Source organism: Gracilinanus agilis, chromosome 5 (genome assembly GCF_016433145.1).
Source record: "Gracilinanus agilis isolate LMUSP501 chromosome 5, AgileGrace, whole genome shotgun sequence".
Classification (NCBI taxonomy): Eukaryota; Metazoa; Chordata; class Mammalia; order Didelphimorphia; family Didelphidae; genus Gracilinanus; species Gracilinanus agilis.
Window position 1 is genome coordinate 150,561,661 of NC_058134.1, and position 24,238 is coordinate 150,585,898.

Here is a 24,238-nt window from a genome sequence, read left to right on the forward strand (position 1 = left end):
TGCCTTGTTCCTTTCCTTCCTCTGTGCATGGGAAAGAGCTCCCGGGACTAACATCTGAACACAGAGGCTCCTCCTCGGCCTCCCCGTCTCCTTCCCTCCAGAGGCCGCCACACGCTGTCTTCTGACTCGTTTCCAGCAATCAGCGGAGGGCTGGGACCCCCGTCCTCACTCGCAGGAGTCCTCCATCACTGGCCGGCCGCTCCCGTGCCCGTGCCCAGGCAGAGCAGGGCTTCCTCTTCTTCCAAGGGTTCGAGAAGCAAACCCTCCCCGTAGGTTCCTTCTTCCTGCAGGCCTCGTGCCCAGGCGGACAAGCCCTACTTCTGAATGATCTATTTAAGGCTGGGAGAGAGCTTTCCGCTTTCCCAGGTCCTGGGATGATCTGAGGACCGAGCCATTAAGCTGTGAGGGGCGGCCGTACTGCGCGTGATGGGCGTGCTCCAACAGAGGGCCAGGAGAAAGCTGGTGCCCACAAAGACGCCTTCAGCACTTAACGAGTAGGGGAGGGAGAGTAGCATTAAACATGATCATGATTCTGTTGTGAATTCTGATATCCTTTCCTTAAGTCCCCAAAGAGCAGAAGAAAAGTATTTTGTCATTTTCATTCCTCTAGTGTTTGCTCTTATGAAACATCAAATATGTTTTCCTTTTCTGTGACTTCCCAGCCTTCGTTGTTACTGAGCAACCAAGAACCTTGTGTGGATTCCACTTGAGTCACACCTATGGGTTTTTCAGCTGCTCCTCTAGTTGGGCAGGCTTCAAATGGTGGTCAGAATAGAACAAGATGGTACAGAATAGTAATCAGGTAGAAACACCTGGCCAAGAACAAGAGCCAAAGTTCTTCCCTTTCAGCCTTCTAGAGAAGTCCTTCATGCCCTAAATCAGCCCACGGGGTGCTTGTCCAGACCAAGGTGGGAAAGACAAATGGGCCATAAGAAAGCTCTAATCCATAGAGGAGGTTGTCTGACACCGCTGGCCCTCTGTAGCCTGCAGGCAGCCTCTGTGTAGTCTGAACCTAAAATTCACAGCAACTGTTTACCTGAAGAGTCCAGGTCCGAGTCCCAAATTCTAGAGACTATCATTAGAGTCTCTTTTTTCCTTAAAGATGCATTAAATCTTTAGAGGTGACTATCTTTCCTGAGTCACTCAGCATCATTGGAAGCATCCTGTTTAATAAGGAGGTCATTGGCTCTTATCCATTGTCTTAATAATATTTTGTATAGCATCACAGAGATTGTTTACCTTTGGCATTATGCTGATGCCTCTGTGCCTTCTCTGTGTATAGCAGTGAAAGGGGGTAAAAGTTTTAAGAAAATAGAGGTTGTTCAAAGGAACTCACTTCATAATCTCATTGGCACGTGATGTTAGACATTTCAAAAGGTATTTTTTCCTCTCTTCATTGGATGCTGGGGCCAACTCTAACAAATATTTGAAAGAACTTAGCCATAAATTACTTTAATCTTAGATATTCCCTACCTACCATAAATGGGATTTTTTTCTGCTAATGGGAAGCATTCATACTACAGACTGCAAAATTTGCATCCATTTTCCAGAATGAAAATTTCCAAGAGTCATTTTGTGATGTCTGGGATTTATGCTCTTAACATCTCAGCGGTGTCTTAATCAGTTCCCTTTTGTTTACAAGGCAAATGAAGATTTATTTTTTAACTGCGAACACTTCAAGTTCCACCTGGAATGTGTGTGTTGTGGGGGTCGAGGAGAAGGGAGAAAGATTGGGAATCAAGCTGTGTCCTTTCTGCCTCTTAAATCAAGTATCAGAAATAAAGATTCTGCAATTAGACATTAATGAGTAATTATATTGGTGACGCACAAGAGAGAGAATCAAAAACCAGCCTTGCTTTCCATGACTCTATTGACAATAAAGGCAGTGACCTGTGTAGCAAGCTTGGCCTTGCCAAAAGAATAGCCACAGTGACTCAGAGAGCCAGGAAGCCAAGAAAGCAAATCAAAAGATCTCATTCTGAACAGTGAGTCAGCTGGGGGCAAGCTGCCATAGGCATGGTGCAGAGAGTTCTCGTAATGCTGGTTCAGAGCATTTCATGGAGCTAAATTGAAACCATGAGGCAAGCAGAGAAAGCAGCAAGGAAAGGGTTGAGGGAACAATTAAATCGTGTTACCTGCTGAAATGCAAAGCTTCCGTGTCTTTCATTAACTTGTTATTATGTTTCTTCAGTAGAGAAGCCCAGCAGGAATGTTATTATTAAAAGAGAATGCTTTATACTTTCTAAATCACTTCTTTTGACAGTGCAAAGTGATGTGTGTTCTTCCTCCTTTCAGACCTCTGCTCTTTCAGACAAGTGAACACGTAGCCAGTAGCCCAGCACTGGGGGATATTATTCCATTCAGCATTATTATTCATTTCTTATTTACAAGAGCTCCAGCTGAGTTGAAATCTCCTTTCCAGGTAATCATTTAAAGCTGTCTTTCTTGTTGTCATGAGTCTCTCTGATTAGATTTGGCTGTTTTGAAGGCATAAGACAATAGAGCTGGTTGATCTTATCCATCTCATGAGCCAAAGTCTGATATTCTCTAGCCTTGGAGAAGTAAAGATTAGAGGACATTCCTTCACTCAAAGTCTCTCTTTAAAAAAAAAAAAAAAAAAAAAAAAAAAAAGCCAAGATAGGCCTTTTAAGTGCTAGGGATAAAGAAGGCAATACCAATTAAACCTTCTGAATTACTTTTGCTGACACACCCATTAACTGGTCATTACTGGCACTCTTACTCAGTGGTCCTCTTCACACACTCTGAGTCCCAACCAAACTCTCCTTGTCCTTCTCTGATCCTGGTGCTTCACTCCTGCTGCTATGCCCTGCAAAAGCTATTCCCCTGGCCGAAATATAATCCCGACTTCTGGGTTAAGAGGACTGCAGAGTAGAAGCAGAGCGCTTAACTCTCCTAACCGACCCACCTCCAAAGGACACAAAAACCCAAAACCCAGACGAACGAAGGGACCCCACAACAGGGCGCAGCATTGAAGGTACGTGGGATCGGGGCATTTCCATGCTATAAGGAGGCGAAATAGCTCTCACTAAAATGAGTGCTGACAACTCCCCCCACACACACCACCTACAGGGACAAAGCCAGCGCACAGGAGTTAGAGCAAGTTTGGAGCATTCACTAAGTTCTTGGCAGCTACCTGGGATCACCAGGGCCTGCTCCTGAGAATAGCAAGACTTAAGACCCCAAGAAGCTAAAGAACGCGGACCTAGAGCGGAGGGTGACAGACTGTGTAAGCAGCACACTGAAATATGCTCCCTCCTCACCTTTCCCCGGTAGAATCCCAGGCATCTTCCCAAGCTAATCTCAGTGCTGCCTCCATGGAGTGAGCACCTTTCCAGATTCTTCTCTTCACATCATCACGCGCATACTTCTTTCATGTTGAGTCTCTCCGGGAGCCTGTAGGCTCCTTGAAGGCAAGGATGGTTTTTGTTTTTATTTCTTTCCTGCCCTCAGTACTTACCATTTTGCCTTTTACCATTTTGGACTGGATCTGGAATTTCATCAGTTTAAGGGAACTCCCAAGGAGGAGTCTCTCTGTACCATTATAGTACTGCAACTCTTGAGCAGCATATAATCTAAGAGTTGCCTGGTGTGCTGAGAAGTGAAGGATCTGCCTTAGAGATAGAGCTTGGAGCTGAGTCTTTCAAACTTCATTAAACCAGTTTGCCTCACAGAGTGACTAATAGGATCTGTATTAAATTGGACTGGAATTCAAGGAAGCATTTTAGTAGTAGTCAAAGAGGTAAACTGAGGATACCATCAATTATATTAATTATGTCTTATCTGAGCATTCTTGACATATTCTTTGTGATTTCTGCTATGAGGCAAATGGTTGGGAACAAATTGCACCTTAGGAATTCCAAGTAAATGTTGAATTGGTGTCAAATGATATTCACTGTTGTGTTTGCATTTATTTTCTCCAATTGGTGTCCATTTATGTTTCACTACTTTAGAGAGCAGAGTGGTCCCATGCGAGATACTCCCAGTGGCTGGATGATCATCCATCAGAAAAGGACAGGCTCCTTCTTATCAGGTAAAGCAAGTTCTAACCCCACTTCTGTTATTTAGCCCAGGAAAGTGAACTTTAGGTGAAAGCCCTAAGGTGTGTTTTCTTGAAAGAAAAAGGCAAACAATAAGCATCACGGTCTTCTTAGCATTGTTCTCACCCCCAGTAAAATTGTTCAGGATGTTTTTTAGCATTGTTTTTGCCATTTTCTCCATCTGCTGTTGTGGCTCAGGCTTTTAAGGCTTCCCATCCTCTTTCATAGTGCTCCATGAGGGGCTTACAGTGACCGTGAAGGCCATCTTATTATTCCTGCTTCTGAAAATTCACCAGTGTCGTGGAGTCCTTAACTTAGCACTCCATCTTGCATCTTCTTCGTCTCTGGTATCATTTTGGGAACTTGGGCTTTGAACATTTTTAAAAATAAGGCATTCAAATGGGATCAGGTCAGCCAGTCCACCAATCAGTCACCATTTATTAAGCACCTACTCATGCCAGACACTGTGCTAAGCCCTGGGGTTAAAGAATGGTAAAAGACAGTCCCTGCTCATAATTACATACAAATAAGGATAAATAGGAAATAGTAGGGAGCAGGGAGTGTAAGAGGACTGGAAAGGTTACAAAGGACTTTGAATGCCAAATAACACCAAGGTTATGACTTTGAGTGATGGGGAATATGGTTGTCCCTTCAACAGTAACAGGAAAGTTTGAGAGAAGAATTTGGAGAGAAAGACAGTTTCGTTTCAGACATTTTGAATTTAAGATGTGTGTGGGACCGTCCAGTTTGAGATGACCTAGAGGAAGCTGGAGATGTGAGACCAGAAGTGAGCAGAGAAGTTAAGGCTGATGATAGCTGAACACAAGGAAGCTCATGAGCTTACTAAGAAAAATAATATAAAATGAGAAGAGGACCCGGGACAGAACTGTGAGACACTCAAAGTCAGTGATCATGTGTCCTCTTTAGGCAGTGCTAACTAGCTGAAATACATCCCAAATGCAGATGTAACACCACTGACACAATGTTGGTTTCCTGCTATTAATCTTAGCATATCATTGATTTTTTTCTACCTAATAGATTTCTTGCCAAAAGGTGACCAGAATCTCTTGTTGGCCCCAGAGCCCATTTTTGGCTTCCCAATGCAAAAAGTAGGGAAAGAGAGGAGTCCTGAGTTAGTTCTTTTCTTTAACTAGGTCATGTTCCAGGTGCCTGCTGAAATGGCCAGTGTTTTATTCTGTTTTTGCTTAGTGGACTTGAAAATAAGAAAACTATCGGGGAAATTCAGCAGGAAAATTCAGCTTGACATTCTGTCTAACATGTTTACAACCTGTGCAAATCCAGATAGCCAGTCTCTTTTAAAGGGCCCTGTAAGTGGTTGCTGTAGCTAGCTCTCTTGGGCCCAGGAGAGCAGATTGGCCTTTTTCCCTCTCCAGTTGGCTCTGCAGTCTTTTCCCCATCATCTGATTCAGGTCGGGCAAGAAAGGTATGAGATCATGCAGAGATCAGTGAATTTGGTCTGTTGGAAAACCCTTGGAGAGGAGGAATGTGGACAGTGACCTATTTGGGATTTTTGCATTTGGCTTGTTCATTCTTGTCAGTGTGGTCTGCTGAAAACGGGAAAAGGATTCATCTAGTTACAGAATTTCCTTTCTTTATTTTTTCTTTCTTGATTAGCAGGAAGGTTAACAAACTAGTCAGATGACTGCAGTTATGTTAGATTATAAAAAAAGCTGTCATCTCCGCCTTCTTCTACAAAAGCATCCGTTCATGACTTCATCTGCAATGTGGTCACTAAGTCTGTATGTAGTGCCTGAAAATGTCTAAAATATGGCACGTCTCTCAGGGTCTGCAGCTCTCCTGGCAGCTCCTCATCCGTCACGGAGCTGGGGTGCCGCCCTCCTCGTGGAACCCCTAAACACAAACACGCTTTGGATGCTGTGCAGAGTTCGAGGAGCTTTGTCCTGAGGCACGGCTCGGCGTCGCCCCCGGGGCACAGCTCCAGCGCTTGGCATCTTTGCCCTGTATCGGGGCCCATCAGCCCAGGCCAGGGGAGCTTGCTCTGTCCGCCTCTCTGACTCTCTCTCGATATAGATTTATATGTATATCAGTGAATTTCTCTCCCCTTTAGGCAAACCACCTCTTAGTATCATTCCCTTTATCAGAAGGATGAAATCTTTAGACCATCACAGAGTAGGGCAAATTGAGGACCCTGGGCCTGCTTCTACTGAATAGCTTCCGTGGAACTCTTAGGTAACCCCCTCTGCTTTTCCTCATCCAGTAAGCATTTATTAAGCACCTGCTAAAGCAGGAGGAATGCCGAAGCCCTGCAGCTAGGCCGAGGTCAGCAGAGCTCTTCCTCCTCGTTGGCCTCCTGCTCTTGCAGTCACAGCTTCCGGGCAGCCTGGAGTCCCTGCACTGACAAGGCCTGGGGAAGTGGGACAAAATGATCTAATTCTGATGTGGGGAGCTCCTCGAACTTGGGGTGCTACGAAGGTGACTCCGCCATGTCCATGTGGCAGGGAGTGCCGAGGGCCCTGCAGGGGTCAGACACACACAATTTATTGTCATTGTTGGCCCGCTGGGGAGGCTCATTTGCAGAAAAGAGGCAGAGCTGAGATAACGCAGGATAAGAGACATCTTTGCCCTGAGCACAGTGACTGGCACAGAGCAAGTATGTGATGAATGTGTTGACTCGTTGACTTGAATTGACTTATTCCTACTTCGGTCCAGTACACGCCTCTTTGTCCCCCTTTGTGTGATCCACCGCTTTATTCAGATGCTGCTCCTATTATATGACTTAGCAAAGCAATACCAGTGGAAGAATATGGATATCAAAAAGACGTCTGGGGTTCTTAAAAACAGCATGAAATTAAGAATTCCATCTTGCTCTCCTTTCTCCCGCTCTATTCTCAGACCAGTCCACTGTTCCCCTTGGATGTTTGTTCAAAATACAGGTCTTAATAGGCAAGCACTATTGGTTATTCACCTGAACAACAGGCATAAAAAACAGAGAGAGCTCAGGCTTATCAGACTAGATTTTCCAATTAGATAATTTTACCTGCTCGATCTGGGGGGTACTTATATAAAGGTACTAACAGAGCCCCAGTTTACATAAATAATGTCACAGTAAATCTTCTTCTTAGAACTTGGGGTTGATAACATGAAGTAATGTAAATAAGTGGCCTCTGAATATCTTCAGGAAGGTAAAGAACAGAGCATTTATTCCAAGAATTTAGCAGTTTGGATAGAAATTCTGAAATGTATTTTGTTCTGTTCCCCTAACAACCTGGAGCCATTCTTCTGTCATTGTTCCTCATTTCTTTGGGGTTTACTTATACCCTTTTTATAAACAAAGAGTAAAAAGTACTCCGTTCCTCTTTGCTGCTGTGACAACTAAGGTGGTCTGTTCTTCGTCCTCTAAATATCTATAAAATACCTACACCAAGATGAGGAAGATACGCGGCCCTAACACCTTCAAGGAGACATAACCTGATAGAGGAAGAAGTCCACTCATCTCTTGAAGCAAAGCAAAATGAAATTTCCCCAAGAGAGACAGCAAGGCAGTAGGAGTTGAAGGAATAGAGCTACAGCACGTTCCAGGGAGGGCTTCCAGGCAGACAAAGGAATAGTACAGTTTGGGGAGACCACTGGTTGCTGGCCTGTGGGTCATGGCTGCCCGAGAGGTTCTTACACAGCAAGTGTCATCATTTTTTATCCTCATTTAGTTTTTGAGAAATATGCAACACAACCAAGAACAAGTAACTATCTATCTTTGCTGAGCTGATAAAGAACAGGTCCTGAATATATGAGCATCATTATTTTTCAAGCACTTATGATTAGTAAAAGGTTCATAGAAGAGGATTATGAAATTACTTTCATGCACGTTCTCATTGAACAGATACTGAGAGCACAATTGCTATCACATAAAATGTCCCTAAAATGTTTTACACTTAAAAGGGAATCTCATATCCAAAAGGCTGAGAACTAAAGCATGGGAGGCATTTCACAGGAATGAGTCAGGAAACAGAACCTAGTTATTATAGGCCAGGATGACTAGTGGAAGGACACAGTGAAAATAGTAAAGAATCGTACGGCATAAATACCAAAGACATTAGAGAGGACTTGGTGGAAACAGATGACAAAGATTCTGAGGCCAAGCAAACTTAAGAAAATGGCGGCATCGTTGACTAAAATAGTAAATGCGAGGAAGAATGCAGAGTAGTAGGGAAATTACTTGTTGGTGGCGTGTCTGTGTGGAGATACCAGCGGGATAGTTCACATCTCAAAACTCCCATCTTCCAAACATAACCATTTCAGTCCAGTCCCATTCTGGTCTTGACTTGTGACCTCAGCATCGCCTGTAACTCCTCACTGCCCTCCCCCTTCACCGCACAATCTATAGTTGCCAAATATTCCCATTTCTAGCCCTCCCAGCATGCACCATCCTTCTCTACTCAGAGCTCAGACCTTCATTGCCTTTTACTGAGATTTTAACAGCTTTCTAATTGGTTTCCCCCTCTTAAGTCTCCCTATTCCAATCCATCCTCCACACGGCTACCAAAGGAATTTTCCTTAGGGCGGCTCTGCTCAAGTCACTCTAAATCAATAAACTACTGTGGCTCCTTCTTTATCTCCAGCATCAAATACAAACTTACAGGTTTGGCTTTTAAAGCTTCACCACTTGGCCCCAACTTGTTTTTCCTAGCATCACGTTACTCTTCTTCCCACAAGCAGCCTTTGCACTGGCCATGTCCCGCACCACCTTCAACTTGTTATTAGTGCCCTCACCAACTCCCTTGTATTTATTTTGTATTTATGGTAGAGCAGCCATGGCAGAGTGGACTCTAGAGACAAGATGACTTGGGTTCGAGTCTAACGCATGCTGGCTTTGTGACCCTAAGCACTCTGCACTGACAGTTTTCTTCACCCAAGAATTCCCTGGATCAGCGACATCCAACACAAATAGAAACCAGAGGCCACTAAGCTTTATATTAAGGGTCCCTGCACAGCACATATTGGCTTAGAAAAAACAACATACTAATGATATGGCATCTTTTTATTTTGTTAAGCATTTCCCAATGACATTTTAATCTGTTTCTGGCTACACCAGAGACCGTTGGCTACATTTTTAAGGCTTATGTCCTAAATCAATGAAATCTTCAGCCCATTCCTCATCCTTATAAGGCAACCCCAGATGGTGGATGGCTGGCCTTGGGAGACAGAAAAACCTGAGTTCAGATCCCACCTGTGGCATATACCTGCTGTGTGAGCCTCAGCTAGTTACACCTCATAGTAGTCTTTATGGCAGATGATGGCGTCAACTTGCAGTAAGTAGTATAAGAGTTCCCTATCCAGATTTATAAATATTGCCTGTACTTTATCATCATTTATGTGCATGTTTTCTCCCCTGCTGGAATATAAACTGGAAAATATTCTTTTTGTCCCTGTCACGATTTTCTTGTTCCCCCTCCCTCTTCCCAAGTGCCTGGCATATAGTAAATGAAAATACTGATTTAATGACTGATCCAAGTGAAGAACATAAGGAAGAGCAAACATCATAGGAAAAACAGTTATACGGTGAGGTGAAATAGTCACCATTGCCAAGTGCCGAGTGATGGTAGGTCAGGATTAAGAAAAGCTGTATTATGTACATCACAAACCCTTGGCACCGTATGTTTTTCTGTCACTGATGTATTTTTGATAGAACACTAATAAATGCTTAACCAAGTTCATTTGAGCTTTCTTCCACATTGTATAATGTATCATGTAAGCAGATTTCATCATTCCTTTTATGAAAAAAGGTCTCTTCCCATTGATGACTAAAAAGATTGCCCTCTATGAATTTCAAAGTATCTATTATATCTGTGTTGGGGAACCTATGGCACTCATGGGGGGCTGCTCTGCTCCCCCTCTCCATCCTGCCCGAGAACGTTTCTCACATGTCGCAGCCAATGGGTACACTTCCTCCTGTCTGGGGGGGGGAGGGGACATGCAGTGTGAGGGTGCAGTTTGGGCATTGTTTCTAAAAGATTCACCATCACTGATCTATACCAATCCTATCTCTTTAGGGATGCTGTCTAATTTGTGTTTATGGACTTGTGAAGTGGGAACTTGAGTAAATAGGGGTAGAAACAATGACAATGAGAGCATCATTCAAAATAGTACAGGGGCACAAATGAAATTTTACATTTCAAATTATCTGTTTTTGTATTTCTGCAAACAATTTCCAATTATAACTGCTTTATTTTTAACCTAAGTATTAGAAGAATTATCTTGCTAAAAAGTAATATTTAAAACTGATGCTTTCAAAAAATCCTAGGCAAAATATGTTTAAGGACTACATATTTTGCCATGCAAGGAGACTGATCACAAAGATGAATAAACAAATTAAGGTATGATACTAATATTGGCTTTCACAGAAATGTTAGGTATAGAAAGGAAATGGCAAGTATGGAAAAGTTGCAGAGGGTTTGCGCATACTACTGTAACATACTACTATATGAAAACGTAAAACATTACTCCTAAAATGAAATTTTATTGCCTATTCAAAGTAGACTTTTCAATTTATAGGTTTTTTTTTTTTAAACCCTTGTACTTCAGTGTTTTGGCTCCTTGGTGGAAGAGTGGTAAGGGTGGGCAATGGGGGTCAAGTGACTTGCCCAGGGTCACACAGCTGGGAAGTGTCTGAGGCCGGATTTGAACCTAGGACCTCCTGTCTCTAGGCCTGACTCTCAATCCACTGAGCTACCCAGCTGCCCTATAGGTTTTTAATAGTAGTTCAACAAGGTGGTTAGCTCGAAATAACATCGAAGATGATTGTAATCGTGAAAGCAGAGATCTAAGTAAATCTGGCTTCATTTTTTGTTATTGGAGTTCAATTTACTTTAAATGCCACATCAGGCTCATTACGAAGTTATTTCCTGTGCTCCCAGTCTGTCTTCTCCCACCACTTACCAGTTACCCCAAGTCTCTGGCCTCTTATAGGAGCTCTGCAGACTTCTCTCATCCAGAAGGTGGCTCTCCATGGTGCTGATTCACTTATGAGCTTTACAACGCTCACATAATAGCTTGAATATGTTAATATTACCTTTCATTAATAAGAGCTATTTTACAATAAGGCAGCCAAAACGTTTCTTCTACTTGGTTTTAGGAAAGCTTAATATTTATTTTCAGAAAGTTGCTGATTTATGTGATTTTGGTCAAGGAATAAACTGGCATCTACAAAGACATCAAATAAAACTTACATTCTGAATATTTTTTAACATGAACAAAAATTTTTGGACACTCCCCACCCCCGGGGCAACTTATAATAATAGAGGCTTTATGGACTTTGAGTAGTTTAGTTTGCCTTCTGATTTTATGACTAAACCATAAATTAAGCAGATTGCATTGTAGTACTTCATCTTCAAAACCCATTAAAATAGTGAAAAGTAAAGCGTAATTCCATTAAACCTGTTTTTAGTGCTGTGAACTAGCATCTCTATAGATTTTAACTGTATTTATTAATAGTTTCCCCCAACATTTTGTCCACCTCATCTTTTAATTATTTCTGTTTTTAACATGTATTTCAGAGGAGCCCTGGAAGCCTATGTTCAATCAGTGAAAAGTAGAGAAGGCAAAGAATTTGCACCAGTTTATCCGATAATGGTTCAACTGCTTCAGAAAGCTATGTCCACTCTTCAGTAATTACCTCAAATGTTCCTTTATCGCCTTTGATTTCTTATGCATACTAACTTTCCTTCAGACACGACTCATTTTTCCCCTTTTCTTGATAGCATGCTGTAACATTTCGTGTTAAAGGTGTATCCAAGAGCATTATAATCTAAACATACTCGTGGGAGCTGATTCTAACCATAAGAAAAGCAATCTAATTTTTCTTATCGTAAGAATGGTTAAGAATTGTCTCTCACTACAAAAAAATGGGTAAGCACGTTTTCAAGTGGTTTGGCTCAGGCTGTATAAAATGTCTTTTTTCCTCTCGTTAGACTTCCCCTAAAATAAAGAATAAAGTTAAGTGCTTTTATTTGAATGTTGTATCCTGTTCTCTTTGTTGGCGTAGCTCACTGGCCTCTTCTTAGATGTGTATCTGTGGGTAGTCACTTAACACCAACTGCTTGGCTCATCTCCCTTGCATCAAATATTCCGTATTGATTCTAAGATGGGAGGTGAGGATTTAAAAGCACATGCAATACCAATTACATCAAGGTTGAAACAGAAATAATTACTTCTTCCATTAAATGCTTTTCTTTTTAAAATGTCATAACTTTGGATTTATTTTATGGTTCTCAGAAGGATTAAGTCAAAATAGCTCTGACATTCAAATAAAAAGATCACATTTTTTAATAGATACCTACAGTCACTTCTTATTAATTACTTGAAGCCCTCCTAACTTAAAAACCAGATATCCTATTACAGAAATAACACAAATCGTTTTTTAAAGTTTTATTTGAAATAATATACAAGAATATAGTGTGCAAAATTTAGGGGCAACATCATGAAGACGTGTAATGAACTCAAATCAATTTTACAGCTGTGATTCCTAACCAGAAACACCACTTGTTAAGTAACATGAAAAGCCATGATTGTAGCTCAGAGCAAAAGCAGCTGTATTGCCAATGGATTTGCTCTAATTTTAAACAGTTGGAGAAAAAAAGTAAAGTGCAAGTGTTGCACTGCCCATAAGTGCAAAATCTGCCCCCACCATGAAGATATCTGTTGACAAAAATAAGATACTGAAGATATATGGTCGAGGAGATAGAACAGAGTTTAAAAATACAATGGTGACAATGTGCTAATAGCACCTCATGGTGTATATACCAGTGCTATTAACGAACTTTACCTTGGCCTGGGCTAGTTTTTCCATTTTTCCATGAGGGCTGACAGTCCTGCCACCTGGTACAAAACGTCCCATGAGTCAGAATACATGCCTGCAGCACGCACTGTTACCAGGGGGTTTCCATGTCCGGTTAAGACCATTCACCTGCCACACCACATGTCCTGGTTGCCTCTTGGCACTGGCCAGACTGGGAGCTTCTGTGTTTGGCACTGATGTTAGGGCCACGTGTTCGTTGTTCCATGGAAATCCCCACTCCCGGCTTCAGTTTAATTACATAGTTTGTGCAATACATATTAATAAGCAATAAGGGTCCAATGTATAAACAGCAGTTACATATTTTAAAATTCCCCCTTTTGTACATTTTAAAATAAAACATTTATACACTTCTCTTTCTACTGTACTTTAGCACCACAGGATATCAATTTTCAAGCCTATATTACCTGATAGACATATATGAAGTTTGGAAGAAAAATAAGGCAATTTGGTTTACAATGTTGATAGTTTTAGCTTACTTAATGCTCTATTGTAGAAAGCAAATCCTCACTCTTATTTCAGGACTCAATGCTATCAGTATTTTTATGGTCACACAAATTCAAGGAAAATGGTGAGGCCTTGATCTTAAGTCTTTTTTTCCATCAAGTGTCAACAGTTTTGCAGATACAGACTTAAGAACAATAAAACATCTTGATTTAATGTTGTTGAGAGCCCTGTGGAAATAAAAGTGAACTCGGTGAACATTTACTTTACAAAAAAAAAATCTATTATAAACATTCTAAAACAATATTTCAAAAACACAGACTTCAAATTATATAATATGTTAATAAAATCAGAGCCAAGCCCTCAAAAATACTTATGGAAATAAAGACAACACTGAGACCTTATTTAATGGCCAGGCATTTCCTTATGAAAAGAAAAGAAATGCACATCCCTGTTACACAATAATAAGAGCTAACATTTATATGGTGCTTATTATTTGGCAGGCAATAAAGCCAGATGTTTTCTAATTATTATCTCATTTGATCTTCACAGCAACTCTGAGAGGTAGATGGCTGTTACTCCAATTTTAACAGATGAGAAAACTGAGGCAAACAGGGGTTGAATTACTTGTCCAGGGGTTACACAGCATCTGAGGCCAAATCTGAACTAAGGTCTTCCTGACACCAGGCCCAACACTATCCACTGAGCCACTTGGGTACATTTCCAAAATTTATCAGGCTCCTAAAGTGGCATGCAAAAACCTGAGTTTGAATCCTGTCTTAGAGACAGGACTCTAGCTAGGCAAGTTATTTACTCTCAGCCTCAGGTTCTTCATATGAAATGCAATGGGATATCACATCTACTTCCAAGAGTTATTGGGAAAATCAAATAAGATAACATGTAAAACATTATATAGTAGTGTTTTCTCATCATCATAAGAGATAGCTAATACAAATCTAAATTCTTGCATGAATCCCTGCAGCTTTTTGTAACTATCAATAATATTTTGCTTGAAATTATAAAGAAATATTATTAGTCTTATTAACAATCCTCCCTGAACAGCTCCCCTAAATATTACACAATACACCAACTATTTTGGCGAGATGCTTAAGATGTGTTCACATAAAAACATTGCATTCTACCATTTGTAAGAAATTGCTTATAAATATTCAAGTGAACACTATTTTAATCATCATTTCACAAGTGACGCATCACAAAAACCCTGATTTCTTAAAAATGAGTTCATAATTTTTACAAACTGGATTACTACTGGACTAAGATTCAACAATGGCTCAAAGGTACCACACACTGTAATGCAGTTTAGCCATTCTCTTGCTGTCCATTCCATTTCATGAGTTTTTATCAACTCTAGAAATTATAAGCATGCTAGGAAGTTTCAATATTTTAGTAAACATAGCAAGGCATCTTCTCTAGATCTTTCTTCCACACAAGAAAAAGGTCTTAAAATATCAATTTATTATGATTTTTACCAACATCCACCTTTCAGTCCAATTCTTGTCTCCTAACATATCAGGTAAGGGATATAGCTTTGAATTCCTAATTTTCATACCGAGTCTAAACTGACTGAAGATTAAATGGCATTTGTTCAATAAGAAAGATATCCTTAATGAAATGTGTTTAGGCAGCACTGATGAATATAATAAATAGGAGGAAAGTGATCAAGTCAGTTCAACAGCAGGCAAAAACATTCACAATGATAAAAAACAAGCTACGATATATTGTGAAACAGAAATGTGAGGAGATACAAGTTTTAATCACTAATAGGACTTTAAAGAAATTACTATGTGAAACATACTGAATTGGTTCTTTTCCGTTTCCAACAGTCAGGATTTAAGCGTTTTTGTTCTTCAGCCAAAGCCTTGGCTTCTAGTGTGTACATCCTCCTTTCTTCATTTTTCATTTTCTTCCACCTATCACCAAGTATCACACTTATGGCTCTGGAAAACAAATATTTTCAGAATGTTAAAGGAAAGGTAAAAATGTAAATATGGAATAGAAAAAAAATCATAACATTATTTTATCAAATGTATTGAAGAAAAAAGGATAAGACAGTAAAGTTTTTCCCTACAAAGATCCTAAGATAGAAATATTAGCTTTACCATACTTGAGGAGTTTATACTATTAGGTATAGGACCAATATTGCAATTTATTAAAAAGAAAACTGAACCAATGGAGTCCATTTGGTCCCTATATATAATGATATGGTTCAAAGGAAATGTTTTTTTAAAATCATTTAATTCATTGGTGTCAAATTTAAATAGAAATGGGGGCCACTAAACCACACATAAGAATCCCTGCAGGTCACATAGACTTAAAAAACCATACATTTATATGTGTGTGTACACAGTTTTATTACAACAGTAAAGCCAGATAGAAACTACTTTTTAATCTGGTTCAGGCTACATATATGACATCTCCAATTTAACCTATCCTCTTATAAATAAGTTCTCAAACGTTTTCCATACAATCAGGACTATGATGGTTATAAATATCAAAAGAATGAATACAAACAAGCTCTACAAATTAGAGAAAACTAGTGGGAAACATTATAGAAGTCAACCTAATTTTCTGTCAGTGATATTTCCCTATTAGATCTATCCCCGAGTTGTTTTTTCATTTATTATTACATTATGCCGATGTCCCTCTTTTATCTATTCACTACACTATAAGTGACTAACTCATTATCTGCCCTTTTTAATCAACTCATTGCTTTGCTCGAAAAATCAGAATTTGCAAAATTTTCATTATTCTTTGAGATAACATACAGCCTATTTTTAATAACCGAATAGGAAATTTAAAAGGTAAGGAGACCTCATGCAGAGAGCTACCCAATGATGGAAATTTGTGGTTAAAACTACTCATGTCTGCCCAACTCATCTGCTATCATGTGCATTCAGATAAGACTCCTTCTTTTTGGTATAATACTTTCGTATAGTCCAGGTACTCATAGTAATGCTAGAACTGTACAAAGGTAGTTGAATGCTGGACAAGATGCATAAAGGAGATAGATAAGAGAAAGAGATAGAGATAGAGAGAGAGAGAGAGAGAGAAAGAGAGAGAGAGAGAGAGAGAGAGAGAGAAGGGGAGGGGGAAGGGAACCACTGACTGGATTTCCTATCCCTTAAATTATAAGATTATTGATACAGTGTCCTAAAAGTCCTATCTTATTATAATCATTTTTTAAATTAACTGGTGAATTAGTTAGCATGTAATTTATAACTTAACAATTTTACAATATAGAAAAGTTTCATTCACAATCAGATCTTTATTTTTCCTAAGACAAGACTATGAAATTTACACACACACACACACACACACACACACACGTATTTATATGGCCCAGTGAGAGGCATACATTAGAGCTCCACAAATCTCATTTACCTAATTTAATACTGGGTGATGTAAGATGTACATCTATAAAGATTATAATTGGCTTTCTTTGAATATTCATGATTTTCCTTCTCTGTAGAGTTCCCTTAAAATGAGATATTAATATTTATCAACTCTAACAATTTGTTTTTGCATTAAGTTTCAGTATCTAATTTCAAGTTGACTTTCCAGCTTAAAATATAGCTTTAAGTTATATTCTACTTAAAAGTACAACCTCTTCTTTCTTCCATTCCTTATATTTTTCTGTCATATAATCTGCCCTTATATTTTTCTCTCATATAATTTTCCTCACCCAAAACATCATTTCACTGGAAAAAGGCAAAATTGTAAAGGCAGTGTTGAGACTCAAAGGATTATTATCCAGGATCAAAAATAAATCCAGATAGCTTCCTCTACCTAAGACCAGTAACACAAGTGAAAAGTTGGTCTTACAGGGGGAAAAAAAAACAATCTTAAAACAGTCTCTCAAATCTAATTATAGCTAGCATAAAGGAAATTTAAATAGCTAAACATTTTTTTTAAGTGTCTTGTGAGGTAGCCAAGAATAGTCTTTGGCTTAGGAGTTAGAAGACATAAATTTTAGGTCCAGATTGGCCAAGCTGAATGACCCTGAGCAAGTAAGTGATCTCTTTGACGTTCACATTCTTAGCTGGGGACACTTCTGGCCCCACCTAACTCAACTTTATAAGTGTTATACAAAGGTTAAAGTGATCTCAAAGCCTTCACAGAGAGACTTGCAAAACTAGGTGTAGACGAACATCTTATATATTATAAGGCCAAAATGGATATATAATTTAGACATAAAGGGTGATATAATAAGCAAATTAGGGGAGCATGGAATATCTATAGAAAAGGGAAGAATTTATGACCAAACAAGAGAGAGAACATTAAGGGATGTAAAATGGCTAATTAAAAGTTTCTGCACAAACAAAACCAATGCAGCCAAAATGAGAAGGAAAGCAGAAAACTGAAATTTTATAGCAAGTTTTTCTAATAAAGGCCTTGATTTCTCAAATATATTGAAAATGAAGTCAAATTTATAATACTATTAGTCATTCCCTAACTGATATATGGTCAAAAGATAAGAACAGGCAGTTTTCAGAAAAAAAAATCAAAGATATGTATAGTCATATGAAAAAATGCTCTAAATCATTATTGAGTAGAAAAATGCAAATTAAAACAACTCTGAGGTACCACATATCACACTTCTTAGACTGGCTAATATATTAAAAAAAGCAAAATGACAAATGTTGGAGGGGTGTGGAAAAATCAGGGCACTAATGCATTGTTGTTGGAGGTGTGAACTATGAGAAAAAGAATGTAAAACTACCCAATACCCTATGATCCAAAAATACTATTATTACTAGGTTTGTATCCCATAGAGATCCAAAAAAAAAAAAAGGAAAGGAAAGGAAAAGAAATGTATAGGTACAAAAATTTCTATATAGCAGCTCTTTTTTTGGGAAGCAAAGAAATGGAAATTATGGGGATTCTTAACAATTGGGGAATGGCTGAACAAGTTGTGATATATGATTGTGACAGAATAGCATTTTGCTATAAGAAATGACATGCAGGATGATTTCAGACTCAAAATAAACTCGTGCAAAGTGAACAAAACCAGAACAATTTCACAGTAATAGCAATATTATACAATGATCAATTGTGAATGATTTGGCTATTCTCAGCAGCAATTCCCAATGACGTAATGAGAAATGCTACCGAACTCCAGAGAAAGAACTGACAGAATCTGGATGCAAAATGAAGCACATTACTTTTTACTTTATTTTTCTTCGGTTCTGTTTTTGGTTTTGGTCTATGTTTTCTTTTGCATCATGGCTAATATGAAAATGTTTTGCATAACTACACACATATATGTAATCTGTATCAAATTGCTGGCATTCTCAAGGAAGAGGAAGAGGCGGGAATTTGAAATTCAAAATGAAAAAAACAAAACACCAAATGTTTAAAATTGTTATTATATGTAACTGTTAAATACACACACACACACACACACACACACACACGTGTATGAATTCTCACTTTAAAAGTATGTAGAGAGCTTATTGGCACCACAATTATAATTCATGTGATGATCATTTTCTCTCCACTAACCTTTCTTCACATATGTGACAATTTTACAGTCAATTTATGAACTAAAAATATACTGGTTAGAACTATCTGTTTAGAATTGCTTCAAAAGAAGTAATCTAATATAGATATCTGAATTGGATAGATAAAATCAAATACACACACACACACACATATATATAAAGATTGAGATCTCAATCATCTTAGTAATGTATAAAACAAAAAAGATATGGATTAGAAGGTATTCCATAAACAGAGTGCATGAAGAAAGGAATTATCAAAAGGCACAGTAAAATTTTTATATCTGGCATGTTTTAAGAATTCAATACGGGGGGGGGGGGGCAGCTGGGTAGCTCAGTGGATTGAGAGCCAGGCCTAGAGACAGGAGGTCCTGGGTTCAAATCTGGCCTCAGACACTTCCCAGCTGTGTCACTTGACTCCTATTGCCTATCCTTACCACTCTTCTGCCTTGGAGCCAATACACAGTATTGACTCCAAGACAGAAGGTAAGGGTTTTAAATTTTAAAAAATTTTAAAAAAAGAATTCAATACACGTCCTTCAGAACAAAAATAGTCCTCTCCCTTTTCCCCAGTCAGTTCCACAAATCTGAGATTCATTTAGTTTTACCTAAATACTTAATGGAAAATAGCAAACAAGGGTAATCATTTTGTCAAGATTGTTTTCCCACACAAGGAGAATTGAGTTTTGTGTGAAAGTAAAAGGTCATCATTTGAAATTGGAAGGGGGGGGGGGGGAGGACCAGGACAGGACACACATTGTCTCACTTTGGTTTTGGCCAGTAGGGAGGAAAGAATTCTCCTAAGTATTCTTTGGCATGTTTGCATTTGGCCAATGTCTGCCTATAGTCAATCAATTTCCTTTGTCTCAAACCACAGGGAAGCAAATTAAGTGAGTTTTCACAATCTGAGATATTACCACAAAGCAAGGATTTCATACCTGGGGACTAGCACTACCTACTGATAGAGAAATAAAAACAAGTATATGTAACTTAGCTATTTAAAAAAAAGGAAATATGAAGAAAATGAGGAAAATAGAATGCCCACATGATGGCACTAAAAAAAAAAAACACTAAATAAATTTGAAAAAAATAAATGTTCTTTATATAGGAATAATAACATTGTGTCTTTTGGTAGATGGGTGATAAACTTGATTTATATTCTTTGTTATAGCTACTTCTACCAAGACCTAAAAATAACTAAAACACTCACATTCTTGTGGGATATGCTAAGGCAAGTTATGGTGTATATATAATACAGTATGTAGATTCAGAAGACCTGAATTCTAATCCTGGTTCTGCTACTTAACAAATCATGTGATCATGGGCAAGCCATTTAGCATCTCTGGACATTAGTTTCTTCAGACATTATCTAATCCAAACCACTCAATCTATATATCTAAGGTCATTCTGGTTCTGTCTTCCTAGGTCACAAACCCAAGTCTGAGGAACAGAAAATTAGTTTCTGATTTTCCCTATACTCTGAGGAAATCCTCTGGATAGGGAATATAAAAGTAGTGCTACAGGGCTTTGCACACTGCTCTAACTACAAGGTACCTGCAATAAACCACTCATTTTAGAAAAGTACTTCCTGGGAGCTTTACCAGACAGAAAAGATAGCCAAGTAAACACTTCTATGCCAGTTATGAAATCTCTCCTAAATCCTTTAAAAAAATTCAAGTCACAAATGCAACCCATTCTAGAATAAAGTTTGCTAAAACAAACCCTGGAGAAGCCAGTTCAGAAGCTAATAGATAGGGGGCAGCTGGGTGGCTCAATGCACTGAAAGCCAGGCCAAGAGATGGGAGGTCCTGGGTTCAAATTTGACCTCAAACACTTCCCTGCTGTGTGACCCTGGGCAAGTCCCTTAACCCCCATTGCCTAGCCCTTACTGCTCTTCTGCCTTGGAGCCAATACATGGTATTGACTCCAAGACCGAAGGTAAGGGTTTAAAAAAAAAAAAAAAAAGCAGCAGCAGCCAATGGATGCTGTTAGAACACAACTGAACAAAACATGGGAGAAAGAAGGGGAACTGAAAAGAATATTGGGGGTGGAAACAAAGGGGGAAGAAAAAATTATAAGTAATTATTTGACAAAGTAAAGTTCTTAAATTTTAAGTCTCTAAAAAAGGTAATTCACAAGCATGAAGAGAAAAGCCTATTAAGAAAAAAAGGTGAATGTAAAATTTTATCATCTGCCAAGAGTATTAGCTAGAAAGTTTAGTAAGATATCTAATTTAAGGATACTCTTAAACAATTGTTGAACATATTAATTTCTTCCCTGTTTTAAATAAAGAATTTAATTTCTTGGGATAATTAAGTCAAAAACTAACAAAACAGCCCTCAGGAAAAGAAATTTTCATTTAACTAAAGTGGCTAATTCACTAAATTTTAAATACTTTCAAAAATATTCCTGCTGATTTAGGTTACATCAGCTACGCTTTCTACATAAGCTATCTTTTCTCCCTTCCCCACCAAACATTCTTGACAAGACCATATGAGAAAAATAGGGAATACTTGTTTTTATGCTTTTTTAGTTTTTGTTTGCACAGACTCCATCCCCTAATTCCCACTTGTGTAAAGAACATCTAAAATATGAACTTTCCCAAATTTTCAGAACCATCATCCCACTTCTAGTCACTGACCTTAAACATTCTTGATAATGAAAATGTAACAGCATTTTTTTTAAATTGTTACTGGGGGGGGGGGGGTTGCAGCTGGGGTAGCTCAATGGATTGAGAGCCAGGCTATGTGACCCTGGGCAAGTCACTTAACCCCCATTGCCCAGCCCTTACTGCTCTTCTGCCTTGGAGCCAATACAGTATTGACTCCAAGATGGAAGGTAAGGGCTCAAAAAACAACAACAACAACAAACAAATAAACGAGCAAATAAATAAAAAAAGTGTGCCAATTTGGAATTATGCACAAAGGGCTTTAAAAGAATGCATGCCCTTTGACCCACAATAGCACTACTAGGTTTGTACCCCAAAGAGATAATAAAAAAGGGTTGTACAAAAATATTCATAGCCGCATTCTTTATGGTTGTAAAAAATTGAAAAACAAGGGGGTGTCCATCGATTGGAGAATGGCTGAACAAGTTGTGGTATTTGATAGAGATGGAATACTATTGTGCTATAAAGAATGATGGAGTGCTTGATTTCTATATGAACTGGAAAGACCTCCATTAACTGATGCAGAACCAGGAGAACATTGCACACAGAGACTGAACCACTGTGGTAAAATAGAATGTAATGGACTTCTGTACTGGCAGCCATGCAATGATCCAGGACAATTCTGAGGGACTTATGAGAAAAAACACTATCCACATCCAGAGGAAGAACTGTGGGAGCAGAAACACAGAAGGAAAACATATGACTTATCACTTATGAGTATGTGATTTGGTGTTTGGGTTTTAAAAGATTGCTCAATTAAAAAAATGAACAATATGGAAATAGGTATCAAGTGATAACATTTGTATAACCCAGTGGAACTGCATGTTGGCTCTGGGAGGGGAGAGGGAAAAGAGAAGGAAAGAAAATGAATCATGTAAATGTGGAAATATATTTTTAAAAATTTGTACCACTTTGGTCTTATTATCTGTTATCTTTTCTACTTTGGGAACACAATTGTCAATTTTTCAGTATTTAGATTCTCTACCAGATATAAGTCAAAAGAACTTTCTAAAAAAGAAATCTCTACTGCTTAAGAAATGTATCTAAAAAATTCTAATTTTAAAATGATTTTATAATAACTGCCACAAATATTGATAATTATGTAACATTTAGGCAATGTCCAATCAATTCAGTAAAATATTTCACTTAAAAAAAAGAACATTCCAAAACATGCCTAAAAACCCATTTGCCAGTATTTTCATTGTGTTTCTCCATGATACTTTGTTATGATTATTGTAAAGCACACATCTTCACAGTGAGGGGGGAAATGGTTACATTTCCCTACAAAACAACCTGCTATCAGAATCCCTGTATATCCATGGCTAGACAGATTTGTGTAGTACACATCAGTGCCAGGGATTTTCAAGCTCTAGCAGCACTGTTAAATACACACTAAAAGGAGCCTGTTAATAATGAGAACCAGAACTGCTCTACAGTAGTGCTCTACAGGGGACTTGGTGATGCAGTCAATAGAGCTTTAACACCAAGTCATTATTCATTTAATTGATGTCTCTTTAAGTACTGTGTACTTAAAGCTACAGATTCGCACTCAACCACAGTAGGAAATTTACTTTTCCTATCTTTCTTGATTAGTTATATACATTACTTCCTTTTTACACACTGTTCAATAGTCAAAATGGTCTGCCTGCTATCCCCCATGTCTCTAACTCCCCCACTTCTTGGAAACCTCTATGGTGGGTTCCAAGGCTCACTTTACATGTCACCTCATGCAAAGAAACTACTCTGCATATATTTTGCATTTAAGTATCTGTATTCATATTGCTTCTAATAGATGACAATCTCCTCGAAGAAAAGGACTTTCATTTTTGTTTTTCTCTCTCCAACGACTTACCATAGTAGGACTCTAACAAATATTTATTGAATAAAAGTGAAGGTACAGATAAATATCCAAGTAATGATGGACTTCAATAAAAAAAACACTGTCAAAATCAGAACAAAGAATTGCTTACCTGTTATCTTTCCCTGGATACATCTGAGTATATTCAACTCTGTACTTTTTGGCGAAAAGCATAAAGGCATTCATTGGTCTTTTGCACTTGTTAGGAGAAGTGGCACTCACAGTACTTGTAGTCCCTGAGCTGTGGTTTTTGACCGCTTTACTATACAATGAATTGGAAGAAAGCTGTGATGATCCAGCAGAGACACAGTTTTTGCTGCATTCTGATCTTTCAAAGTCCTGACTACCCGGTCCTCCACAAGATAAAGATGCACGACGCTGACGAGCCATGCTACTTAACACATAAACAGCAGAAGAATCCATAGGTGTGAAGTCATAACTAGAATTATAAAAATAAATATATTATTAAAAAGACTATAATGAAATGCAGAACATTTCCCCTTAATTTTTAATACTCCAATTTTTCTCAAATTATCTTCTGTTTTTACTTGCTTGGGCACATGTTGTATTTTCCCAGTAGAAGACTTTTACTTAGCTTCCCAGCATTTAGTTTGATGTGCTTGGCATATCACAGATGTATATTCAACAAATATGCATTATCCTTTTTTACTAATTAATTTGCCCTTAGCTTCTAACAGATAACCTTTTTCTCTATGCCATGTTTAGTATTTGATACTTTCCGGTAATTAATGATATCACTACCCTTAAAACTGATTATACAGAACAGCTGAGTTATCTGGAGACTATCTGCCAGAATACTACCAAGAACCTCTTTTTTGAGAAGGCTTTTGATCAGTCAAG

At 38.5% G+C, this 24,238-nt stretch overlaps 2 protein-coding genes across 2 annotated transcripts in view; one reads left to right on the forward strand and one right to left on the reverse strand.

Moving 5' to 3' along the window:
* Positions 1 to 12,376, forward strand: part of COG5 (component of oligomeric golgi complex 5) — a 441,240-nt gene extending 428,864 nt beyond the window's left edge. The window contains exons 21-23 of the mRNA XM_044679046.1: positions 2,296 to 2,422; positions 3,972 to 4,051; positions 11,591 to 12,376. Of these exons, the coding sequence (XP_044534981.1) occupies positions 2,296 to 2,422; positions 3,972 to 4,051; positions 11,591 to 11,705 (322 nt within the window). The 3' untranslated portion in view covers positions 11,706 to 12,376. The remainder of the gene's footprint in view (positions 1 to 2,295; positions 2,423 to 3,971; positions 4,052 to 11,590) is intronic.
* A 70-nt stretch (positions 12,377 to 12,446) lies between these two features.
* HBP1 (HMG-box transcription factor 1) overlaps positions 12,447 to 24,238 on the reverse strand; it is a 30,799-nt gene continuing 19,007 nt past the window's right edge. The window contains exons 9-11 of the mRNA XM_044679535.1: positions 23,490 to 23,816; positions 15,149 to 15,290; positions 12,447 to 13,562 (exon numbers count right to left, since the gene is read on the reverse strand). Coding sequence (XP_044535470.1) covers positions 13,545 to 13,562; positions 15,149 to 15,290; positions 23,490 to 23,816 — 487 coding nt within the window. The 3' untranslated portion in view covers positions 12,447 to 13,544. The remainder of the gene's footprint in view (positions 13,563 to 15,148; positions 15,291 to 23,489; positions 23,817 to 24,238) is intronic.